At 42.7% G+C, this 19,286-nt stretch overlaps 1 protein-coding gene across 3 annotated transcripts in view; it reads left to right on the top strand.

Moving 5' to 3' along the window:
- Positions 1 to 19,286, top strand: part of ROR1 (ROR family WNT receptor 1) — a 175,580-nt gene that overhangs the window by 107,012 nt on the left and 49,282 nt on the right. For all 3 annotated transcript variants that reach the window (XM_087731695.1, XM_087731693.1, XM_087731694.1), the window contains exon 2: positions 10,686 to 10,757. In XM_087731695.1, the coding sequence (XP_087587821.1) occupies positions 10,686 to 10,757 (72 nt within the window). The remainder of the gene's footprint in view (positions 1 to 10,685; positions 10,758 to 19,286) is intronic.

Here is a 19,286-nt window from a genome sequence, read left to right as displayed (position 1 = left end):
CTGCAGTAGCATTACATCAAATGCCTAGCTTCTTGTTTGTTGAGCTAATAAAAAAATCATCAGTGGTTTATCCTTCCATGAGGCTTCAGCGGCTGCAAAAGCAGTTAAGACTGAACAAGCCAACTTTGCCCTGCTCCTGTTGATTTCCTATTGTACAGGCTATTAACTTTTAAAGACTCTGTTTTTTTTGTGGCAAAGCCATTACGGGGTCATGAAGACTACAGGCATTTGTACTTCTGGGTGCAATTAAGAGGAAGGCTTGCTTAGTCTTAGTTATGTTGTTTAGAAGTGGCTCTTTTGCACAACTGTTTCCTTAGTCCTGACTGTGCTTGAGAAAGTGCATAAGGATTGCTGCATAATTTAAAGATTCAGGAGATTGATTTCATCAAACTTGTGGATTTGGTGTCCATTAGTAAGCTGCCAGCATGAGGCTCTCAGTGCTGAGGTCTGCGTGCCCATGATGGGATGTTCAGTAGCCCCTGGAAGTTTGCATAATTCTATATCTGTTGAAATCATGGACAAAAGCATGCTTAAGCTACTGATGAAACAATTTGAAGATCCCTCAAAAAGTAGAAATGAAAATAAATTTGGTCCTATTGTTAAGTTTGGATTTAATTTTTCTTAATGTTAGAGAGTATGTAAATCCAGGAGATCCTGATGAACCTTCGATGCAGGAAACTTTCCTACAGTAAATAAGTTGTAACTGTGGCTAAATCAGTACATTAACTCATTCTAGCTATGAAGGGATTAAAAGTAAACCTCTGAAGCATTGATTTAAACCTTTTGTGGAGACTAATTGCCTATATAATTGCTTTTGTTAGCTAGCATGTGGACAGCCCTGATCTGGAGTCCTACGAGGGCAGGACAAGGACAGACGTGCCTGTGTCATGTCACCATTTTGTCTGAACCTGGAGCCATGAAAAGGGAGTTTAGTATTCACCTCTGAGAGACCTTGCCCTCTCTTGAGGCTGCTAATAAATGCAAATTAGCTGGAGGGTCTTGGTTTGGTTTTGGTCTCTCGAGGATGCTGTGCCTGCATGCGCCGGAGACTGAGGGATCTGGGTCAGGATCCTGCCTCCCAGCGCTTCCCTCAGCGCTCCCAGCTGAGACCTGAGCTAAGCCCAGTTCTCCGCATGCACGCTGATCCGTTCTTACTCACAAGTGTCATTTGGTTGACTTCAAGGAAAAATTTAAAAACCAGCCTTTTAGCAGAAGAAATTAAGTTTTAAATCTGCCTTCTAAAACGTACAGGCTTTAAGCCTGTCTGAGATCGGGCTTGTGTGGGTTTAGACCAGGGTGTAAGTTCCTCTTGAACAATCAATGTAGCTCAGTCCCAACTTGGCCAAATCATCCAGCTCTGGCATCAGTTAAATATTTACATTCCCCCCTTTTTATATAAATTGTGCTCTATTAGCATACGTTTCACAGTGTATCCTTGTGTTTCAGGCTCTTTATAAATTTGGCAGTTTGTACATTAATCAACATCAACCCATGTAAAATCCTAAGCATGAGGCTGAAGCCGTCAAACGTGCAACATTTACTGTTTCATCATACGCAGCCAATAAGTCATGTTGCAATGTATGCCTTGTACCAAGAGGATATGGTATAAAATGGAGCGTGTTTACACTAGGGAGACTTCTGTGTATTTAAGAAGTAATTGTTTCAGGACCGTTCATTAATTCATGAGCTGACATGGGTACATTTTTCCTCACTGCAACAAAAATAATTATCGAGCTCAAAAAATAATAATGAATTTGCACATGGCAGACTTCTACTGTAATTTTCTTCACAAGTTATAAGGGTTTAATTGTAGATTGCTAGTAGCCTTATCCATTTCAATCATTTCTGGCCCTCAAGTGCTGAGGTGCAAGGAGTTACGGTGTGCTGCAATTTATGGTGGATGTAAATGATTTCTTGTTTGCCCTCCCTGCGCTTGGCTGGGTTTGCCTTTAAAGCTTTTGCGAGTGGATTTAGTGCAGTGGCACTGATGGAAGCCAGGGACAAGCGAGCAGGTGCAATGCAAAGCCCTGTCCAGGCACTTCATCCTTCGTCTGCAAACACTTCTATCCCAACCATGCACTTGTGGGTGCTGCTCAGCCTGCTGTTTTGTGAGATAATTAAATGGGAACCTGTGTGGATGTTGTGTCAGTAGAGGGGCAGGCCCCCAAAAACGCTTGTGCATGGCATTGGTGCCTTCAGGAAAGCAAGCATCCATAGTAGGTGTGGGCTGGGTGATATGGATCACTCAGATTCGCAAGGACATTTAGGCTTTACAAGAGAGCCTTTTCTCTCTGCTTGGAGGGATCTCAGTGCTCTTCAGATTCAGGACTTTTTGAGGGTGGTGTTAGGGAAGCCCCCATCTCAAGCAACCCAGATGTTGCCACCACAAAGTGCCTAACGGAGAACATTGCCTCCTCCCGTTCCTCCCTGGACCCCTTACCATTCCTGGCATTGAAACATCTTCACCTAACGGTGCCTCAAGACATCTTTGTCCACCTCCCTGCCCTCTTGATACTGTGACGGGTTTTTGTGACTCCTCTGTTTCTTGTCACATTCTCTTACCCTGGACTAGCCACCCGGTAATTTCTTGCTGCCGCGGTTAGTTTTTGCTTTCTTCTGTTGCAGTCATCCAGTTTCCTTTGAGTGGTTCCCACTTCCACTTTCTCTTCTGTCTTTCCACCAGTCTGAGGTGCTCAGAAGAGAATAGCTCAGGGCATGGAAAAAAATCCAGTATTATCTCAGGCAGGTTTGGAGATATGGGAAATTTGCATTTATTATGCAAATAGCCAACCTTTGTAGATTTGCATGACAAACAGCTGTGCTGTGCTCCCTTCCAGGGTTATTACTACTGAAGAACAACCAGACTCTCTGATATCTGTGTCCAATAAAAGCTGCCTTTATGGGCAAAAAAATGATGTGTTCCTCCAATATCTTTCTTCCACATCCCTTGTGTTTCAGATTTGCAGAGTACAAATAGTTCTTCCTAGAAAAAGCACTGAGGTGTGTTCAGAGGCTGCCAGCTTTGGTGAGATGGACATGATCCTTCTGTATCCTTGTCTCTGCATTGCCAGTAGACTCAGGACAGTCCAAGGCACCAGTCACTTGTCCACGAAGTGCTTTTGCTTCAAGTTAACTTAGAAGCCCAACCTTTATTTCTTCTCTAGATTTGCCCCTGCTTCCATGGCAGTAGAGGCAGAGGTCCTGTGAGTTTGTGCAGTGCAGGATCATGCCCGGTCCACCTGAGCAGTGCTTTTTCCCAGGAACTCCAGGCAGAGTGTTTTTTTGCGCTAGGCTCATGCGCCTGAGGTTCACATCTGGTTGACGTGCGTTGAAGTGCCATTGTAGCCACATTTCTACAGTTCATAAGCACAAAGACTCGACTGTGAGCTATGAAATGCTGGCGCTCAGCCAACTGGCCATTTCTTTTCTTCATTCCCTGTCATTAAAGCTGTGGGTTGCTCCAGGGTGCAGTGTTTTGCTCTTCTTAAGTGGAACTGTTAACGACCCAATTTAGAGCAATGTAAAGTGCACCCAGATTCCACAGTGAGTTCTAAATCCATATAACATTAATGATAATCTGTAATTAATAGCTGCAATCAAAAGGAATTGTAGTTCAGTAATTAGAAATTTAGGATTAAAGTATTAGCATATAAAAAAGGCCTCTTAACAACCTCTTCTTCCAAGAGACGGCTCTGATCCCAATGAAGAAAACATTTTTTAACTGATATGAGCTTAGTCAAAGACCAAGTTACTAAAAATATTGTGTTGACCTGACTTGTGTAGGTCATTAGACTACTGCCAAAATATTTAAAGGTAATTTAAGAGTTTGCAGGTATTGAGTATGTAGCAATTGCATAATTTTTTGATGGTGTTGCCTATTAATATTCCAGAACAAATCTTAAGAACAGTGTGTTTGAGAATAGGCTTTAATCTCCCCAGTAGGCCTTTTGAGGTGTTACTGATATCCTGTAAGTACAGGAAATCCCAGTGACTGCCCACCTTTGAGCGAAAAGCTTTCCTGGTGTGTCCTCATCGAAGAGAGCAGGTCTGCAAGAAGATGTAAGGCAGAGGTGTCAGGTGCATGCAGCGCTCTTTGCTTCCCGCCCTGTAATCACAAATAGGGTACCAGGATTATTTCTGATGATGCATCATAAATGGGCCAATCCTACAATTTATCTCTAGCCCTCAGGAGCTTGAGGCATTTAGAAAGACTCCCAGGTAGAGAGGTTGTTCATTGCGTACGTGCTGATGAAAGTGCCAGTAGCAGTGATGAGGTGCTCTGATAGGTGGAATAGGCTGTGGTATAAATGAAGGTCCTAACAATTTCCAGTCCTGCACTGAATTAAATCATCCTGCTGCAAGTCTCACTTTTGAAGCTGAAAATTAATGTATTGTATGTTTGAAACCCACAGAACTCAAATTGTTCATTGGTGTTGAAAATTTCCCTATCTAATGCCAATTATTAACCTACCCCAGGCTATCAATAATGATATACTACAGATAAATAACAGATAGCCGTGCTTGAAAGTTTTACATTCTAATAGTGTGGGGAAACTTAACCATTTGAAAGTTATTAGCATCATGCAGTATCATCTCTGCCCTCATCTGCATGGAACAGCCTGAAGAGCTCCAGCGGGTCCTTTGCCAACAGAAAGTGCAGTTTCTGACACAGTGATGGCAGCAGTCGTGAACTCTGCAGGAATCATCTGGTAAACTCTATCTCTCGGATCTGCCTATGCAAGGTTTTGGCAGAACAAGCTTTGTCTTTGCTTTTTCAGCCATAGAGTAACCAGGTGGAGTAAAGGTAACTAGTTAATGTTAAGCATTTGAAGGAAAAATGCCATCATGCAGCATTTCATCTTGCTTACCAAATGGATCTTTAGTTAAGGTCTGTTCTCTGGCAGTTTTTATTGCATATAATTTGTAGGCTGTTCTCTTTCAAAATGTTTAAAGTGACAGTACAAAGGCCAACAGCTTCACCTGAACATGCAAGGTTGAGTCTTTTTGCAGGAATGTTTTTAACGTGCACTGTGTTTGCTGTGGGCTATATATACGTATTTTTTACACATCGTTGTGTACTGAAATTGCTATATTCATAACTAATCAATGGAAGGTTTGCCATTGACCTATGGTATTGCATACTATTAAAGGCAGTATATTCTCCTTCAGAGACATCTGCCTTACTTGAAGAGCAGAAACGCTCTCAACAATTTCCCGTCTTCATGCAGTTTTGCCTCGTTCAACTGATTGAAGTATTTATGATTCCTGCCTCCTTTTGAAACACAAGACTTGTATAATGCAAACAGGTCTACTGACATGCAGAGGTACTGATGTAATGAAAATAAAATCCTTTCACACATTAAAGATATAAGCAAAATTTGAGGTATATATCATGGAAATTTCAGGATGGTGCCAATTTTTAAACAGACAAGAAAATTGGTAAATAATAGGTTGTATCCATTACAGTCTGCAGAAAGTATGTCTAGATTTCCTTCAGCACCTCCAGGGTGGGCTGTGGATAGGCTGGTAACTGGCTGATTGCAAAATGTAGTATCTTGGGAGATCAGATGAAAATGTGTGGGGAACTTACAAAGGATCAGTGAAACAGAAAACTCAAAAGGCAAAAAAGGAAGATGAGGGAGATACGACTGAGAAGAAAAACAGCCGTGAGGCATATCTGTGGGAAGATCCTGGAAGAGATCAGTCAGGTAGGAACTAGACAGAGAGAAAGATGAAGCGTCGGTCTGGAATGTGCAGAAAAGCAAAAAATACTGAGCATTTAGTATAATTAGGTTTTGCTCTAATTCTGTATAACTTTATAGTTTATCTTATTACTCAGACTTCTAACTCCTTGGTTACTTTAAATACCTCCTTGCTCTTTTTGCTGTTTTGGTTATTCTCCAATGAGATCTGGATTGCATACATTGTAGTCACTTTCATATTTGTATCAGAAAAAATTACTCCAAATTGCCGTGAGGGTATAGAATTAGGATATAGAATGACCCCCTGGCGTGATATAAAGTAAGACAGTGGATGCCCATTAAGAAGACACTTTGAAATTTTGTTTGTGTGTTTGAACTAGACATATCTTCCACCTTAAGAAGATGTGTTCCTGCAAGACCTGGAATTTTTGTCTCTGTACCCGAGAACAAAGCCTGTCCCAGGCAACCCTGTGTATGTTCCTGTGCTTAGCAGCCGTACAGACCTCATACATTGCTCGTAGGACCTTGCAAGCAGAATATCCACATTCTTAGACTTATTTTGCTCTCTGCTTTGTTTCTATAGAGCAGATTTATTCCCCATTAAAATCTTCAATCATTTCTGGGTTTGGTGTCATCTTAGTTATCTGCCTTCTTCCTGTTTTGACTTATACTCTCTTTACTTTGCATTACAAATGCATCACACAGAGATATTAATTAGCCTGGGCACGAGGCCTGGATCTTCTCCTTTTCAGTTCTGTGGCCAGGGGATGAGGCTGCCCCATCTTTTTGATGGCTCTGTAACCGTGACAGTACAAACACTGGAGCACTGAGTAATGGTTGCTTCTGGTGAGAAAATGAGACAGTAGTGTGTGCCTGTGATAAGAACGAGCTCTGTAGTTTTTCTTCAGAGGCAGATTTTTGTAAACCTTATTGAAGTTTATTTAATCACAAAGGCTTTAAAAGGACTGACTTGTGTGAAATTCACTCTACACTTAGGCAATATAGTAATAAAATCAGATGTTAGCCAACTTCTCTGCGGGGAGTGTATTTGAATACACTTTACTTGGCTTTTCACAGGGCTTATAATTGACTGTTGTGATTTCTCATTAACTTAAGACCAACATTTCTTAATAGTGATAGAGATTTGAACAGATACTTATCTTTCCAGTATTAAGGATAAGATTCGTCATTCATCTGGAATGATTTTATCTATAAATAAAATCTTAACGGGATAATGGTTCGCTCTGCTGATCACATTTCTCAGGTTGACTTTTTTTTCAAAACAAATCTTATTGTTGAAATAGTTAAAGCGGAGCATAAAAGGGCATTTTTAACAATTTTTAACAATTAAGGATTAATTTTTAAACTCCTCATTTGAAATCCAGTTGCAATATTAAGCAGATTTTTTTTCCTTTTTTTTTAATGGTGACAGCAAATGGGCAAGCCTGTTTCAGTGCCCCAAATGCAAGTCACTCTGTGTAAATCCCATATATGGGATATACAGAATAAACAGAGCAATTGGTTAGTGGGAGTTTAAAGGTCGGGTGTGTGAGTGAAGTGAGTGGATGGGCCATTGGCGAGCGGAGTGATGGATGCTGAGCGCTGCTCCCTGGTCTCCTCCAGGTCGTGGGTGGAAGAGCTGGAGGTGTCTTGCATTCGGTGTGACTTTCTTGGTGCTCCAGCTCTTTGACCCACCAGCACACAGTGGGTCCCAAAGGGGAAAAAAGTCCTACTCATTCCCAGTCTGTTTTTTTAAACACATTTTCCTCCTGGAGGCAGAGTTACTGAGCGAGGTGGTTCAGGCAGGAGCAGGCGGTGGGTTTGGTTCCAGGGGGAGAACGAGTTTGCTCAGACAAGGCTTTGATCCTTCTCCCATCCATGACTCATCTCTCTCTATGGACTGGCTGGGAGCTCGTCTTCCGACACAGCATGCTTTGGATTTGGCCTGAAGGTTATAACATAGTTTTTCCAAGGAGAGGTATCACTGCTCTCACTTTCATGCACAGCAATCCTAAGTCATCGCAGTTAGAAATGAAATTAATGCATGTCTTGTGGGCTTCTTTTCTGGGGTACTTTTGTTTTCTACATTAACTTTGAATTGATGGTATGTTCCCAAGCTGTGTAACTGCTCTGCATGTTCCTTTCAGTCAAATAAAATGTTTACTAAGGGCACAGTAATATGTTGCTCTCAAATTGGAGCTTTAATTCAGGAATATCAGAAAATTACCAGTTACCAGCCTGGAGAACTATCTCACAAATAGTAAAGTTTGGTCTTCTAATGTTGTTTCTTCTGTAGGTCAGGTGATGGATGTCTGCTCTGTGAGATTTATGGTCGTGTTTTCAAAGCCTGTTTAAGAAAACATTAATATGAACACTGGAGTTTTAAATAGCAAAATGTTTTATTTGATCATAGTATTATTAGTACTTTTTCTTTCATTTTGGTTAATGTGTGTTAGCTCTTTGCAGAATACGGTTCATTTGTAGGCTCTTAGTACTAGAATATTTCCAGGTGAACAAAAGTAATAATACCTACAGAAAATATATTGTGAAGTGCAAAACTTGAATGTGTGAGCAGTGTGAATGGCAGAACCCATTGCCTGTGGGTTTGAGTGGTGCCCTGTGGCCATAAGAGATGAACCTGTTTGGTCTGAACGGCAGGTGTGAGAGGCAATGGCACCTCAGATCCCTCTCGCTGAGGGGTTTTATCACAGGCCTACAGGAGCTGCCCCATTTTTGGGGTGGGAGGGATGGAAGGGCAAGGGCCCAGGGGAGGCACAGGAGATCGAGCATCCCAACCTTCGGCATCAGCCTGATACTGATGGGATCCTGGTCAGCATTTGCCCGCTGGTTATTTGCCAGCTACCCCATGTCTTTAGCCGCAGAGCAAATCCGTCAGCCACAGTGCCCTGGTGCTTGGATGATCGTGGTCACCATGAAGGTGATATTAGCACTGGATCCATTTTGTTTTCCTTAAACCTTGCAGGCCTTTTAGCCACGTGGTCCCTAACATTTGGTTAGGTAAGAAGCTCAACTGTTAAAAAGTAAAGAACGAGGAGGGGTGGACACAGTGGGCCAGAATCTCAGCTTGTGTAAACAGGTGTCACTGCTGACTTCAGAGCAATGCCATTTTACATGGGCTCAGGATCTGTCCCCGTCAGTGGGTTTCCGCCCTGCGTATCTGTGCAGGCCAGGGGCCATGTATGTAGGTGAGTTATAATGCCTTCAAATTCGGTGTTTACATTGGAAATACTTGACAGAGTCTTAAATAAGCAGTGCTACCAGGTGGGCTTTTAAGAAAGATGGTATTTATAAAAACTGTAGTGGCTGTATCTGAACTTAACAGCTTCATGCATTTGTATGACTTTATGTTTACAATCTTCTCGTGATTTTATAATGAAATAGTTGCTGACTGGTCAAATAAACGCAGAACATCTTTGGATATCCTTGCACTGCCACAGTTTTATGAGTGAAACTGCTTTGTAGTTAAAAGATGTCTGGGAATAAGCTAAAGGGATGGTGTCAAAATCAAAATAATATACTTCAAAATATTCCCATTCTGATCTGGGATCCTGCTGATGCTCTGCATCCTGACTCTGCCTTCGTTGTGCACATATGGGACCAAGTGAAATCACCTGGCGCTGCGGGTCCAGCCACGATGCAGGATTGGGCTACAGGGTGTTAATTTGTAGTGAGTCTTTTTAGCATCTCACTCAGTTCAGGCGCTGACACATTGAGCACTTCTTGTTTTTATTTCAAATTCAGTCCCACTTTATGTGCCGTAGTACTCCTGTGCCCTCGGACATCGCTCTCCTCCTTTTCAAGGTCGGGTTTCCTGGGGTTGGGTGGACACAGGGAATTCGGAGGTGCACTGTGTTTCCATGCCATGTAATGCACACCCTTTCTTCCCACCCTTCCCATCGTCACTCACTAAAGCTCGTATATGTGTGTATTAATCCCTGGGGGTTCACTCTGAGAGATTGCACTCCAAAAGCAGTCCTTCCCAGATACCTGAAGAGCCTCATAAGGCGCACGTGGGTCAGCTGTTACAAGGGGACAGTAATTCCCCCCTCACCGTGTGGCGATGGGTTTACACTGCTGAACGTGGTTTTGCAAAGACCCTCAGGGAGGCCAACAAACATCTCGTCGTGGATACTGCACCAGGCCACTGCAGCCTGTTGGCACGTGGCAAGTGCTACGGCAGCAGTTACACGTCAGAGTCCTCACATGCGTGTTTGATGAAATTATCGACATTCAGATACGGGGAGGCGTTTTACTGTGACACACAGCTGAGGCTGGAAGTAGGCTGGCAGTTCCCTCAACACTGTCCTCTGTACAACTTACTGTTTGCATATTAAAAAAAAGGTAAAAATGTCAGTGAAGACCAAGGTCACCATTCAACTTTTTCTTGAAAAGGAAAAAAGTACCATAGCAATGAGAAAATGTTACTAATAATCAGATCAGTCTTTCCAGCCTGTGTTTACATGAGTCGTAGGAGGATTTTTCATACAAGTAGCCCGATTAACTTCAGTGCATAAACTCTGTCTCTTCTTGTGCACATGGGTTTGCAGGATTAAAATTGCTTGTAAATGTTAATAGATAACATGTTCAGCAGCCTCATAGTGTTTGTGTTTTTCTTAGCTGTAGCACTGCAGAGTCATTCTACCTCTATAAAACTCGTGGAGAGATTTTAAGGTGGGCCAAATACACCCCAAAGATTGGTTGCTTAATTACCACAAGGCCTCACAGTGACAGCATTGCAAAACAAACTCCAGCACTGGCCCTGTGCCTTTTTCCACTTCGCTGGTTCTGCGACCCATATGTCTTAAGCCTGCCAACACAGAGCATCGAGTGCATTTTAATAGCTGCTGTTCTTCAAATAATTTTATTACTGTGACAGCGACTTTATAAATGGATAAATTACTCTCCTGATGATACAGAATTTATATATTAACAGCATTTTTTTTTCCTATTTTTTTCTTCCAGGAGCAAATTCATCAGTTGTTGCTGATTTCATGCCTACATCATCATGGAACATCTCAAGTGAATTAGATAAAGGTAAGTGGACAGAAAAAAACAAGAAGATGTGAAATCAGATTTAAAAATCTTAATTCTTCTTCTTGACTTGGCCAAATCAGCAAGCAAAGGGGTGAGGGGGCATTTAAGATAAACTTTGTTTGCCTTGTGATCGTTTGATATTTAATTACGTGTGGTTCTGTGATTTCTGCAGAATGCTGTGTTTGTTTCTTGTACTAGTAAAACGTTCCACATGGGAAAAATATTTCAAGATGTGAGTTCTGTTGGTGTATGAACTGCTTGACATTTTGTCTGGTGGATCTTAGGATTTGAACTCAAAATTAACAAGCATTAGGCAGTCAGTTTGCCTCAATGTGTTTTGTTATGAAATTTTGAGGCTTTAAATTAATAGATGGGGAAAATATATTTGCAGGTGGTAATTATGTGTGATTTGGAGCTCTCTGAAGGGTGTATATTGTGAAAAAAGGGATGTATTTCTCATTCCTCTTAATTTTGTAAATTATGCACTACCAATTATTTAAGCCAAATTGCTTAACTTCCTCTAGCCCTTATTGCAAGGCAGTGGCCTGCAGCTCCTTAGTCAGTGCGGTCTTTGAAATGCTTCTAATGTAACATTTACAGTGGAGGATGCTGTTAGCCACACTAACTGTGCAGTTTGTCAACCACTCTTTTCATTTGCTTATAACTTTGCCAACCATTAACTATTTAGACTGACATTTCCCATAGTGGCGTTCTGCCACAGATGGTTTTTCCAAATGTTTTTGTCCGTATTCTGTTAATGTTTTTTATAAACGTGTGTTCATACTGTCTTATGTTTATGCATAAATATGTTTTCTGTGCTTAAGTGCGAAGAGAATATGTAGTTCTGAGTACTTTAAGGCAAGGTTGACTCTTTCATGTCTGCCTTCCCACCAGGGAAGGAGCAGGACTTTCTGGTGATCCAGGACACATTGGAGAAGAAGAAAGTCAAAGAGGTTGTGCTTGCTGGTAGGAAAGGGAGAAAAGCATGTAGTCATTAAGCAGAAGATTCCAATTCACAGCAAATTGCGGAAAGAAGGAGTTGATAGAACGGATGTCTTATCCCAATCCCATGATAGACGAAAAGCTGGACATGAGCTGGCAATGTGCTCTTGCAGCCCAGAAGGCCAACCGTATCCTGGGCTGCACCAAAAGAGGCATGGCCAGCAGGTCGAGGGAGGTGATTCTGCCCCTCTACTCTGTTCTGGTGAGACCCCGCCTGGAGTACTGCGTCCAGCTCTGGGGTCCTCAGTACAAGAAGGACATGGACCTGTTGGAGCGGGTCCAGAGGAGGGCCACAAAAATGATCAGAGGGATGGAGCACCTCTGCTATGAGGAAAGGCTGAAAGGGCTGGGGTTGTTCAGCCTGGAGAAGAGAAGGCTGCGGGGAGACCTTTTTGCAGCCTTTCAGTACTTAAAGGGAGCTTATAAGAAAGATGGGGACAGACTTTTTAGCAGGGCCAGTAGTGATAAGACAAGGGGTAATGGTTTTAAACTAAAAGAGGGTAGGTTCAGACTGGATATAAGGAAGAGATATATGGATATATGGATATATGAGAAGCGGGGTTAATGTTTACCTGCTGCTGTTCACTGAAAGCTGAAGGTTCAGAGTTAATTTACTGAAATGTCTTTTGCCTGGCAGCATGTTCGTAGGCTGTTTTGTATGAGGGAGATAGCTCAGTTCTGGTAACACAAATCAGGGTTATGCCAGATGATTAAATATAGTAATTGGGGTTTTTGTTATGGCAGTCTGAATCTTTCTCAAATTCTTCCTTAGCTTGCACTTAAGTTTTTAAAAATGAAACGTTGTAGTAGGACCGTGTCGCTTCAGAAGTTGTCTGCCTTTGAAAGTCTTGGCTTGAAGATCACTTAATGTTTAAAACTAAATTTTCATTGGAATGTCTCTGTTTTGCAGAAAAAAAAAAAAAAATAGAAAAAACTTCTTCACCAAAAGGGCAGTCAGGCACTGGAACAGGCTGCCCAGGGCAGTGGTTGAGTCCCCATCCCTGGAGGTATTTAAACGCCGGGTAGATGTGGTGCTTGAGGACATGGTTTAGTGGTGGGCTTGGCAGTGCTGGGTTAACAGTTGGACTCGATGATCTTAAGGGTCTTTTCCGACCTTAATGATTCTATGATTCTATGATAAGCAATTTTTTACAATGAGGGTAGTGAAACACTGGAACAGGTTGCCCAGAGAGGTGGTGGATGCCCCATCCTTGGAAACATTCAAGGACAGGCTGGATGGGGCTCTGAGCAACCTGATGTAGTTGCAGATGTCCTTGCCAGTTGCAGGGGGGATGGACTAGATGACGTTTAAAGGTCCCTTTCATCCCAAAGCATTCTATGATTCTATGATTCTGTGATTCATCCAGGTGCCTATGACAGGTCCACAGGTCCAGGCTGTGCACTGGGGACGTCCTGAAGCCATGGAGAATTGAGGGTGGTGGTTTCCCCAAATGGGATGCCTGCATGTTTTTCTACTTGTTTGGCAGCTTTGATTTAGTTTTTCAAAAAGTAAGAAATAAATAAATGGCCTAGAAAAAGCAAGTTAAGGCCACAAAGCCAAACACTCAAAAGTTAGGAAAGGCCAGAGGGAAGGCCATCGGACAGTCTTAATTCAGGCCTCTTACAATATCCTTGGTAGACAACCTTTACTAACCTACAGGGTAGATTTTTCTGTAGGACCCCAGCCCACGATCACAGGAGAAGACAGGGTCACACTTCGTTGAAGTGGTGGAAATAGTTTTTGCAAATGTTTATCAGTGATATATTCTTTGTTCTCCACTGTGAGCCCAAGGGTTCAATTGGTAGAGCACCCATAGATTGCTGTATATTACAGGGAAAGCTCTGTGCCTCCAACCAAAACCTAGATAGAGGGGAAGGTACAGAACAGATACTGAAGAGAATGTAATTTTACAGTAAATTGTATCTGATCTGTCCTGAAAAATAGCCCCCAGTAGCTTCTTTGTTGTTATTCCTAATGGGAGGTTTTGTGTAGACTGGTTTCTTATGACCAGGGTGATTTTTAACCCATATTTTGGTTAGGCTTGCTATCAGCTGGTAGTTCAAATGCTCCCTTTTTTCAGTACCATGTGCCCCAGGTGGGCATTCTCCAAAGCCTTGGTTTGATTGACATAGCTAGGAAACAGAGAAAGGTGCCTGGTGGCAGCACGGACTGCCTGCCTCCTTTGGTGTCTGCTTTCTTCAGACTACTCTCCACACTGGATTGTATCAACCAGGGTTCAGGTGTCCCACCCTCGGTGTGCCGGCTCTGTTGGAAAGCAGCAGGTCCAGAGCTAGCAGAGGTAAAACTTGGGGCACCTGCCACCATCCTGGACGTTGAGTCATCTTACTGCTCAAAGAGAAGCTTCCACTTTCTGTGCCAGCACTGAGCCCGGCCTCTACGTTAATAATTAAACCATTTTCTGCGCTACTTCCGTGGCACCTGTTCCTGAGCTATATTGTCAGAAACAGGTAAAATGAAGTTTCATGCTTCTAATCCACCTGGAATGTGGCAATTACCACTCGTTGGGCTGAATCCTGCATTCCTGGGGGATTACCAGCCCCTTTGCTTGCTCTGATTAGCATTTAGACTGCTGTAAGCTTACACACGTAAACACGGATTTACATATGTGATTAAAATGCATTTGCTGCCCAAAAAGCTTAGTCAGAGGGGCGGATTCTCCCAGTGTGCCTACAAGCAAAGTAAGGCACACACGTTTTGTCTTGTCTAAGAGAGAAGCAGGGGCTTTAATGTGGGAGCTACTGGTTCTACTAAAGGTCTTTGAAACTCTTGCTTCTATAAAGGCAAATACACTGCAGTGCATGCTGACTTGGTGAGTTGAAACCTCAGAGGAGAAAATTAGGTGTGCACTTAGTTTCCATTTCTTTTGCAAACAAGCATCTCAAGAAATCAACATCCACTTGTCTTTGCTGCAGTCAGCCATGAGGTCACGCAGGCATCCCAGTAAAACTCATTTTAAAGCCTATTAAGTTCACCACATGAAAGTGATTTCCAGCCAAATTTCCCAATTAAATGGCTGTCCGCTTTAAGTGGCTCTAACTCTACCTGCTGCCTTTTGGAAATGAGCATCTCTTCCTCAAATATGTCTCCTGTGTTTGGGAAGGAGGAACAGCTCATACTCTTGCTAAGCAATATTCTGCCTTTTGAAATAATTACTTAATATGGTGCTTTCCCTAGCTCAGTGAGTTCTGCAGTGGTTATCTTACAACTGAGCCCTATTCAGGTTTCAATTTCTATTAAATAAGCTAAATCGACAGCATTAAACAGTTGCCTGTTTATTCTTTTTAACAGGAAATGAATTTAAAAGAGACGCAGCCACCCGTGAAGAGCTGTTGAAAGCAACGATTGATGGGAGGGAGGAGGTGGTTTCTCACCAAAACCTTAAAAAAACAAACAAACTGTGCATAAAAAATAAAAAATAATCACTTTTAAAACGGGAGAAATTTAGCTATGAGCATTTCTCTCTCTTTTCTGACTAGTAAATCATGGCGTGCAGAGGGAATGCCACAAGAAATGAAAATGTGATCCAATAAATACTTAATTATATGAGGAGAAATAAGTGAACTTCAGGGAAAAAAAGGGTCTCTGGTGGTAGGAAAAGGCCCGTCTCAGGAGATCAGTGGTAGGATGCGAAGCCTTTCACCCACAAGTTGCTAGTTGAGATTTCCCTGGGGCTGGGGGAGCCTGCAGCTGCCCAGCGGGCAGGAGACGTCTGCGGGGACCATAGCTCATCGCTTCATGAGGCTCGGAGAAGTCCCCTTTCGTGTGTGCTTCTACATGGCCCTGTTGCACCAGGCTTTGTAACCGCTCCTGACACTCGCTATGGCTCGGCCATTCGCTCGTCGTGACTTAAAGCAATTTCCTTATCCGGAAATTGTTTGATATCAGCTACAGCAATAGGTGATATCTGAGGCAAAACAAAAAGGCCAGATGAAACCAGGAGTAAGTGGAGTTCACGCAGACGCTCTGCCCTGGTGCTGGCTTTTAGGGTCCATGCTCTGTTCTTTAATGCGACTCTTTTTTGGGGTGTGCCAGCAGGCAAGGAAGCACGGCAAGTGGCCCCAAGGATTTTTTCTCTTTCTTTCTTTCTGTTGTTTAAGGCACTCTGATTTCTCATTTCTCCTTGCCTGTGCATTGCCTCCCCTCTCTCCCCTCACACCATGGGACAAGCTCCTGCTCCAGCTCTTTGTTTGAGAAAGCTTCCGATTTACTGTGAGCTCTTCTTTTCCCTGATCCTTATTTAAAAAGGTGAAGAGCCCTTCATTCAGCTGCTTCCCTTCCACAAAAATGATTTTGAAAGGATAGGCTTTTCCTTCCATCAGATGTCAGTCTGTTTACAAAGAAATAGATAGGCCTGAATTTGAATGAGAGCCTACTTACATCTGATACAGTAGAGGAATTGTTTGGAAACTCTTCATCCTTAGGCAACGATAATATTGGAGTCTTTGCCAAGAAAGAGTCAGCTTTGAAATACTGTTTTCTTTTAACTGTGAGTAGGATTCGACTTCAGTGGATGTTCACTTTACAAGACTGATAAGAGAACGATGTTGTCACTGCAGCTTCTCCTGATCAGGTCCTCCCGGTCCCCCCATGCCCACCTGCAGCCTCCTCAGGAGGTCGTTTCATCATGGAAGCTCCCTGACCATGCACAAGGATGTGTCCTGGCCATGGTTGAGCCAGAGCTGAGGACATCAGTGCTGGGGTGCAGCATGTTATCTCATTGCTGGTACTGCCTCCTCCAAAGAGCTCTTAACTTGGTCCTTCAGTTTCCGGAGAAAACCTATTAGTGTGAGTTTTTGCAGATACTGCCTATTTTCCTTTCCCTTTCATGGCCTATCTGCTTTGGCAAACAAGTATAAAACATTAGAATGATTCAGGGCTTGGGAACCGTTTTCATTTCCAGACATCCACGATCCCAAGCCCAGGCTTTGAGCTCCCCATCGCTCACAGCCTCTCTGTGTGGCATAGACCTTGCAGTCACTGCTTCAGCAACACTTAGCAGTCTCGTGGTGCTCCAGCTGTTATACGGAAAGCAAACGTTCCCCAGAGAGCTTGGCAGCAAGAGTCAGGATTTTACAAAATGCACCCCAAATCACTCAGTGGTTTAAGGTTAAGCTGGGATTTATCTTTAAGTATTCAAAGGCATATCAATACAAGGATCACCTATAGCAAGCATCCCTCCCCTGGGATGGTCTGGGGATCCAGAGCAGAAAATAACTGTGGAAGGCCAAAACAGGGGATGGGAGAGCTGCAGTATTTGCTCCACTACCCTGCGCATGGGACTGTGTCATTAACTTCTTGGAGATCCTTGTGCGGGCAGAACATTCCCTGGCAGGGTGGGCTGGACAACAGCTACAGCGCGTGAGGAGGCCGTGGAGCGCAGAAGGCGCTGCAGGACATCCCGGTGGGTACAGCCACACTGCTGATGGACCCTTTGGGTCTGGGGGCTTCCCGAGGGGAGAAGCAAGCCTTACCGTCCTTACTGATGAATCCAGGCTAAAGCTGTCACCTTGGTAAGTCTTTCCAGGCAGGGAAATGACCTGGCTATGAGTTCTTCTGATGTACCAGGAAGAATTTGACTCTTAGGCAAACTACATCTTAAAAAACATAAACAAAACCAAACGTGGAGAAAACCAGGTGGATCAAGGCCTCCTGACTTTGGCCCCAGTTCTTTAGAGATTTCCAGATTTTCTTTTGAAATCACTGGATGTGAATTTGATACACATGATGAAAGGGGAAGAATTACAGCTTTCACATTCATGCACAATTTACCTTTTTATTTTCCTTTATTATCTGGGGGATATTCGGTAAATCAAGCTCCCCCGATGGGGCTCAGGATTCTGATACTATTTGTGAGGTCCCGTTAGTAGCAAGGCAGTAAATTACTGCTACTTTGTTTGAAAATTTTTTTAGCCACAGTACATTAGCTGCTTTTGTTTGCTTTTCCAGTGACAGAGTGTACGTTTTTATTTGAGAATTTGTGTTTCTTGAATGTCTCATTTATAAATAATACAGGGTGTGAAATTTGAAGGTTACAGAACACAACCTGAAAAAGAAACCACCCTGAGTAACGTTGGGCATTCATGGCAACAGTCTTTCACAAAATGCTTCACTTACATTGGATTTTTTATATAACCTCAGTGTGTGCAGTAAATATCTGACCATTATACATAAGGTAACTATATATAATAACCTTTTTCTGGCTCATCCAGCTATCTTTGTTTATTTGAAAGATTGATAGATCAGAGGGTCAAGGGACGTGTTTTATTGTAAGTTTCTGTTCCAAATTTCCTGACATTTTTGGTTTTAAAAAAAAAATAGACCTTTAAAAGGCACAGAAAGGGCTAATAAGAACCAGATCCTAAAGTGATGCTATGTCAAAATGTCAAAAATAACAGCTTTTCTTTGACTCTACAGCATTAATCTTAAGGCACATACCTTACTATACACCCTTCCTTTAATAGCTTGAGTTTTTGTATGTGGCTCTTTACTGCAGAGCGGCTTCTAAAGTGACAACAAAATCCCTTGATGGTTTTCAGTAGTTGGGTTTATAGCTGGATGTGGACATTTGTTTACCTATTCCAAATCACTTTTTTTGTGATAAAGTTTAGAGGCTTCCTACTTGTGCTATAAAACTGGTTCCTGAGTAAAGAAAAGCTTCATTTCCCCTTGCCAGATTACAGCGTCAAAGCTATCACCAAGACATCTGTCCTTAAACCTGAAAGTTGACTCATAAAAGGAGAGGCAGATGTGAACTCTTAAATGCATATTAAGAATTCACATTGGCGAGAAGGGCAGTGAGTTGTCCAGTTCCTGTCCAAAAGCAATGGGATTCAGGTGCTCAGCCACAGATAAATTTTTGGAAGTCCACAGGCATCTGTGCTCCAGTTTCCCTCCACAAGCTCTCCCTCCCCTATGGCCCAGGGCAATCTCTAAGCTGCTAATTATCAGAAAGTATCCATTAATTCTGAGAATCCCAAATACAGTGAATGTCACATGTGGACATCTGAAAAGCCATAAAGCCTTGGGCAGTGGTCAGCCTGTTTCAGTTCAGTAAATTATCCTCAGGTGCCACTAAACCCTCTAGATAGTGTCTGGGAAGAGAAAGCCCAACACTCAGCTGTAGCGTGTATCCCGAATTGAGTCTTGCACATACACATTGCTGAGGAAACTCATTTGAAAATAAGCTGGGCAAGCAAAGGCAGTAGAGTATATCCTTTTGTTCCAACACAGTTGACATTGAATATTTCCGCATGATTGTCTGGACTTCTTTAACTCTGATATTCTTTGTATGGGTTGCCAAATCATGGGTTGCGTGCAGTATCCCTTTCCTCCCACTGTCATTCCTCCACTTTTATTCATTTAAAATAAGTGAAATTCCAGCTAGGAGTCTTCCTTTTGCCCCTTTTAATAACAAGGGTCTGTTGATCAGACCCACAGGTCAAACCTGCCAGGAGTTGTCTTCCTTTGTGAGTTACGGGCAGATCAAGCAATCGATGGTTAATCCT

The sequence above is a fragment of the Nipponia nippon genome, unplaced genomic scaffold (genome assembly GCF_047370975.1).
Source record: "Nipponia nippon isolate SJK-2023a ecotype South Korea unplaced genomic scaffold, ASM4737097v1 scaffold_5, whole genome shotgun sequence".
Taxonomy (NCBI): Eukaryota; Metazoa; Chordata; class Aves; order Pelecaniformes; family Threskiornithidae; genus Nipponia; species Nipponia nippon.
Note: the sequence above shows the minus strand (reverse complement) of the source record. Positions and strands in the feature narration are given on the sequence as shown.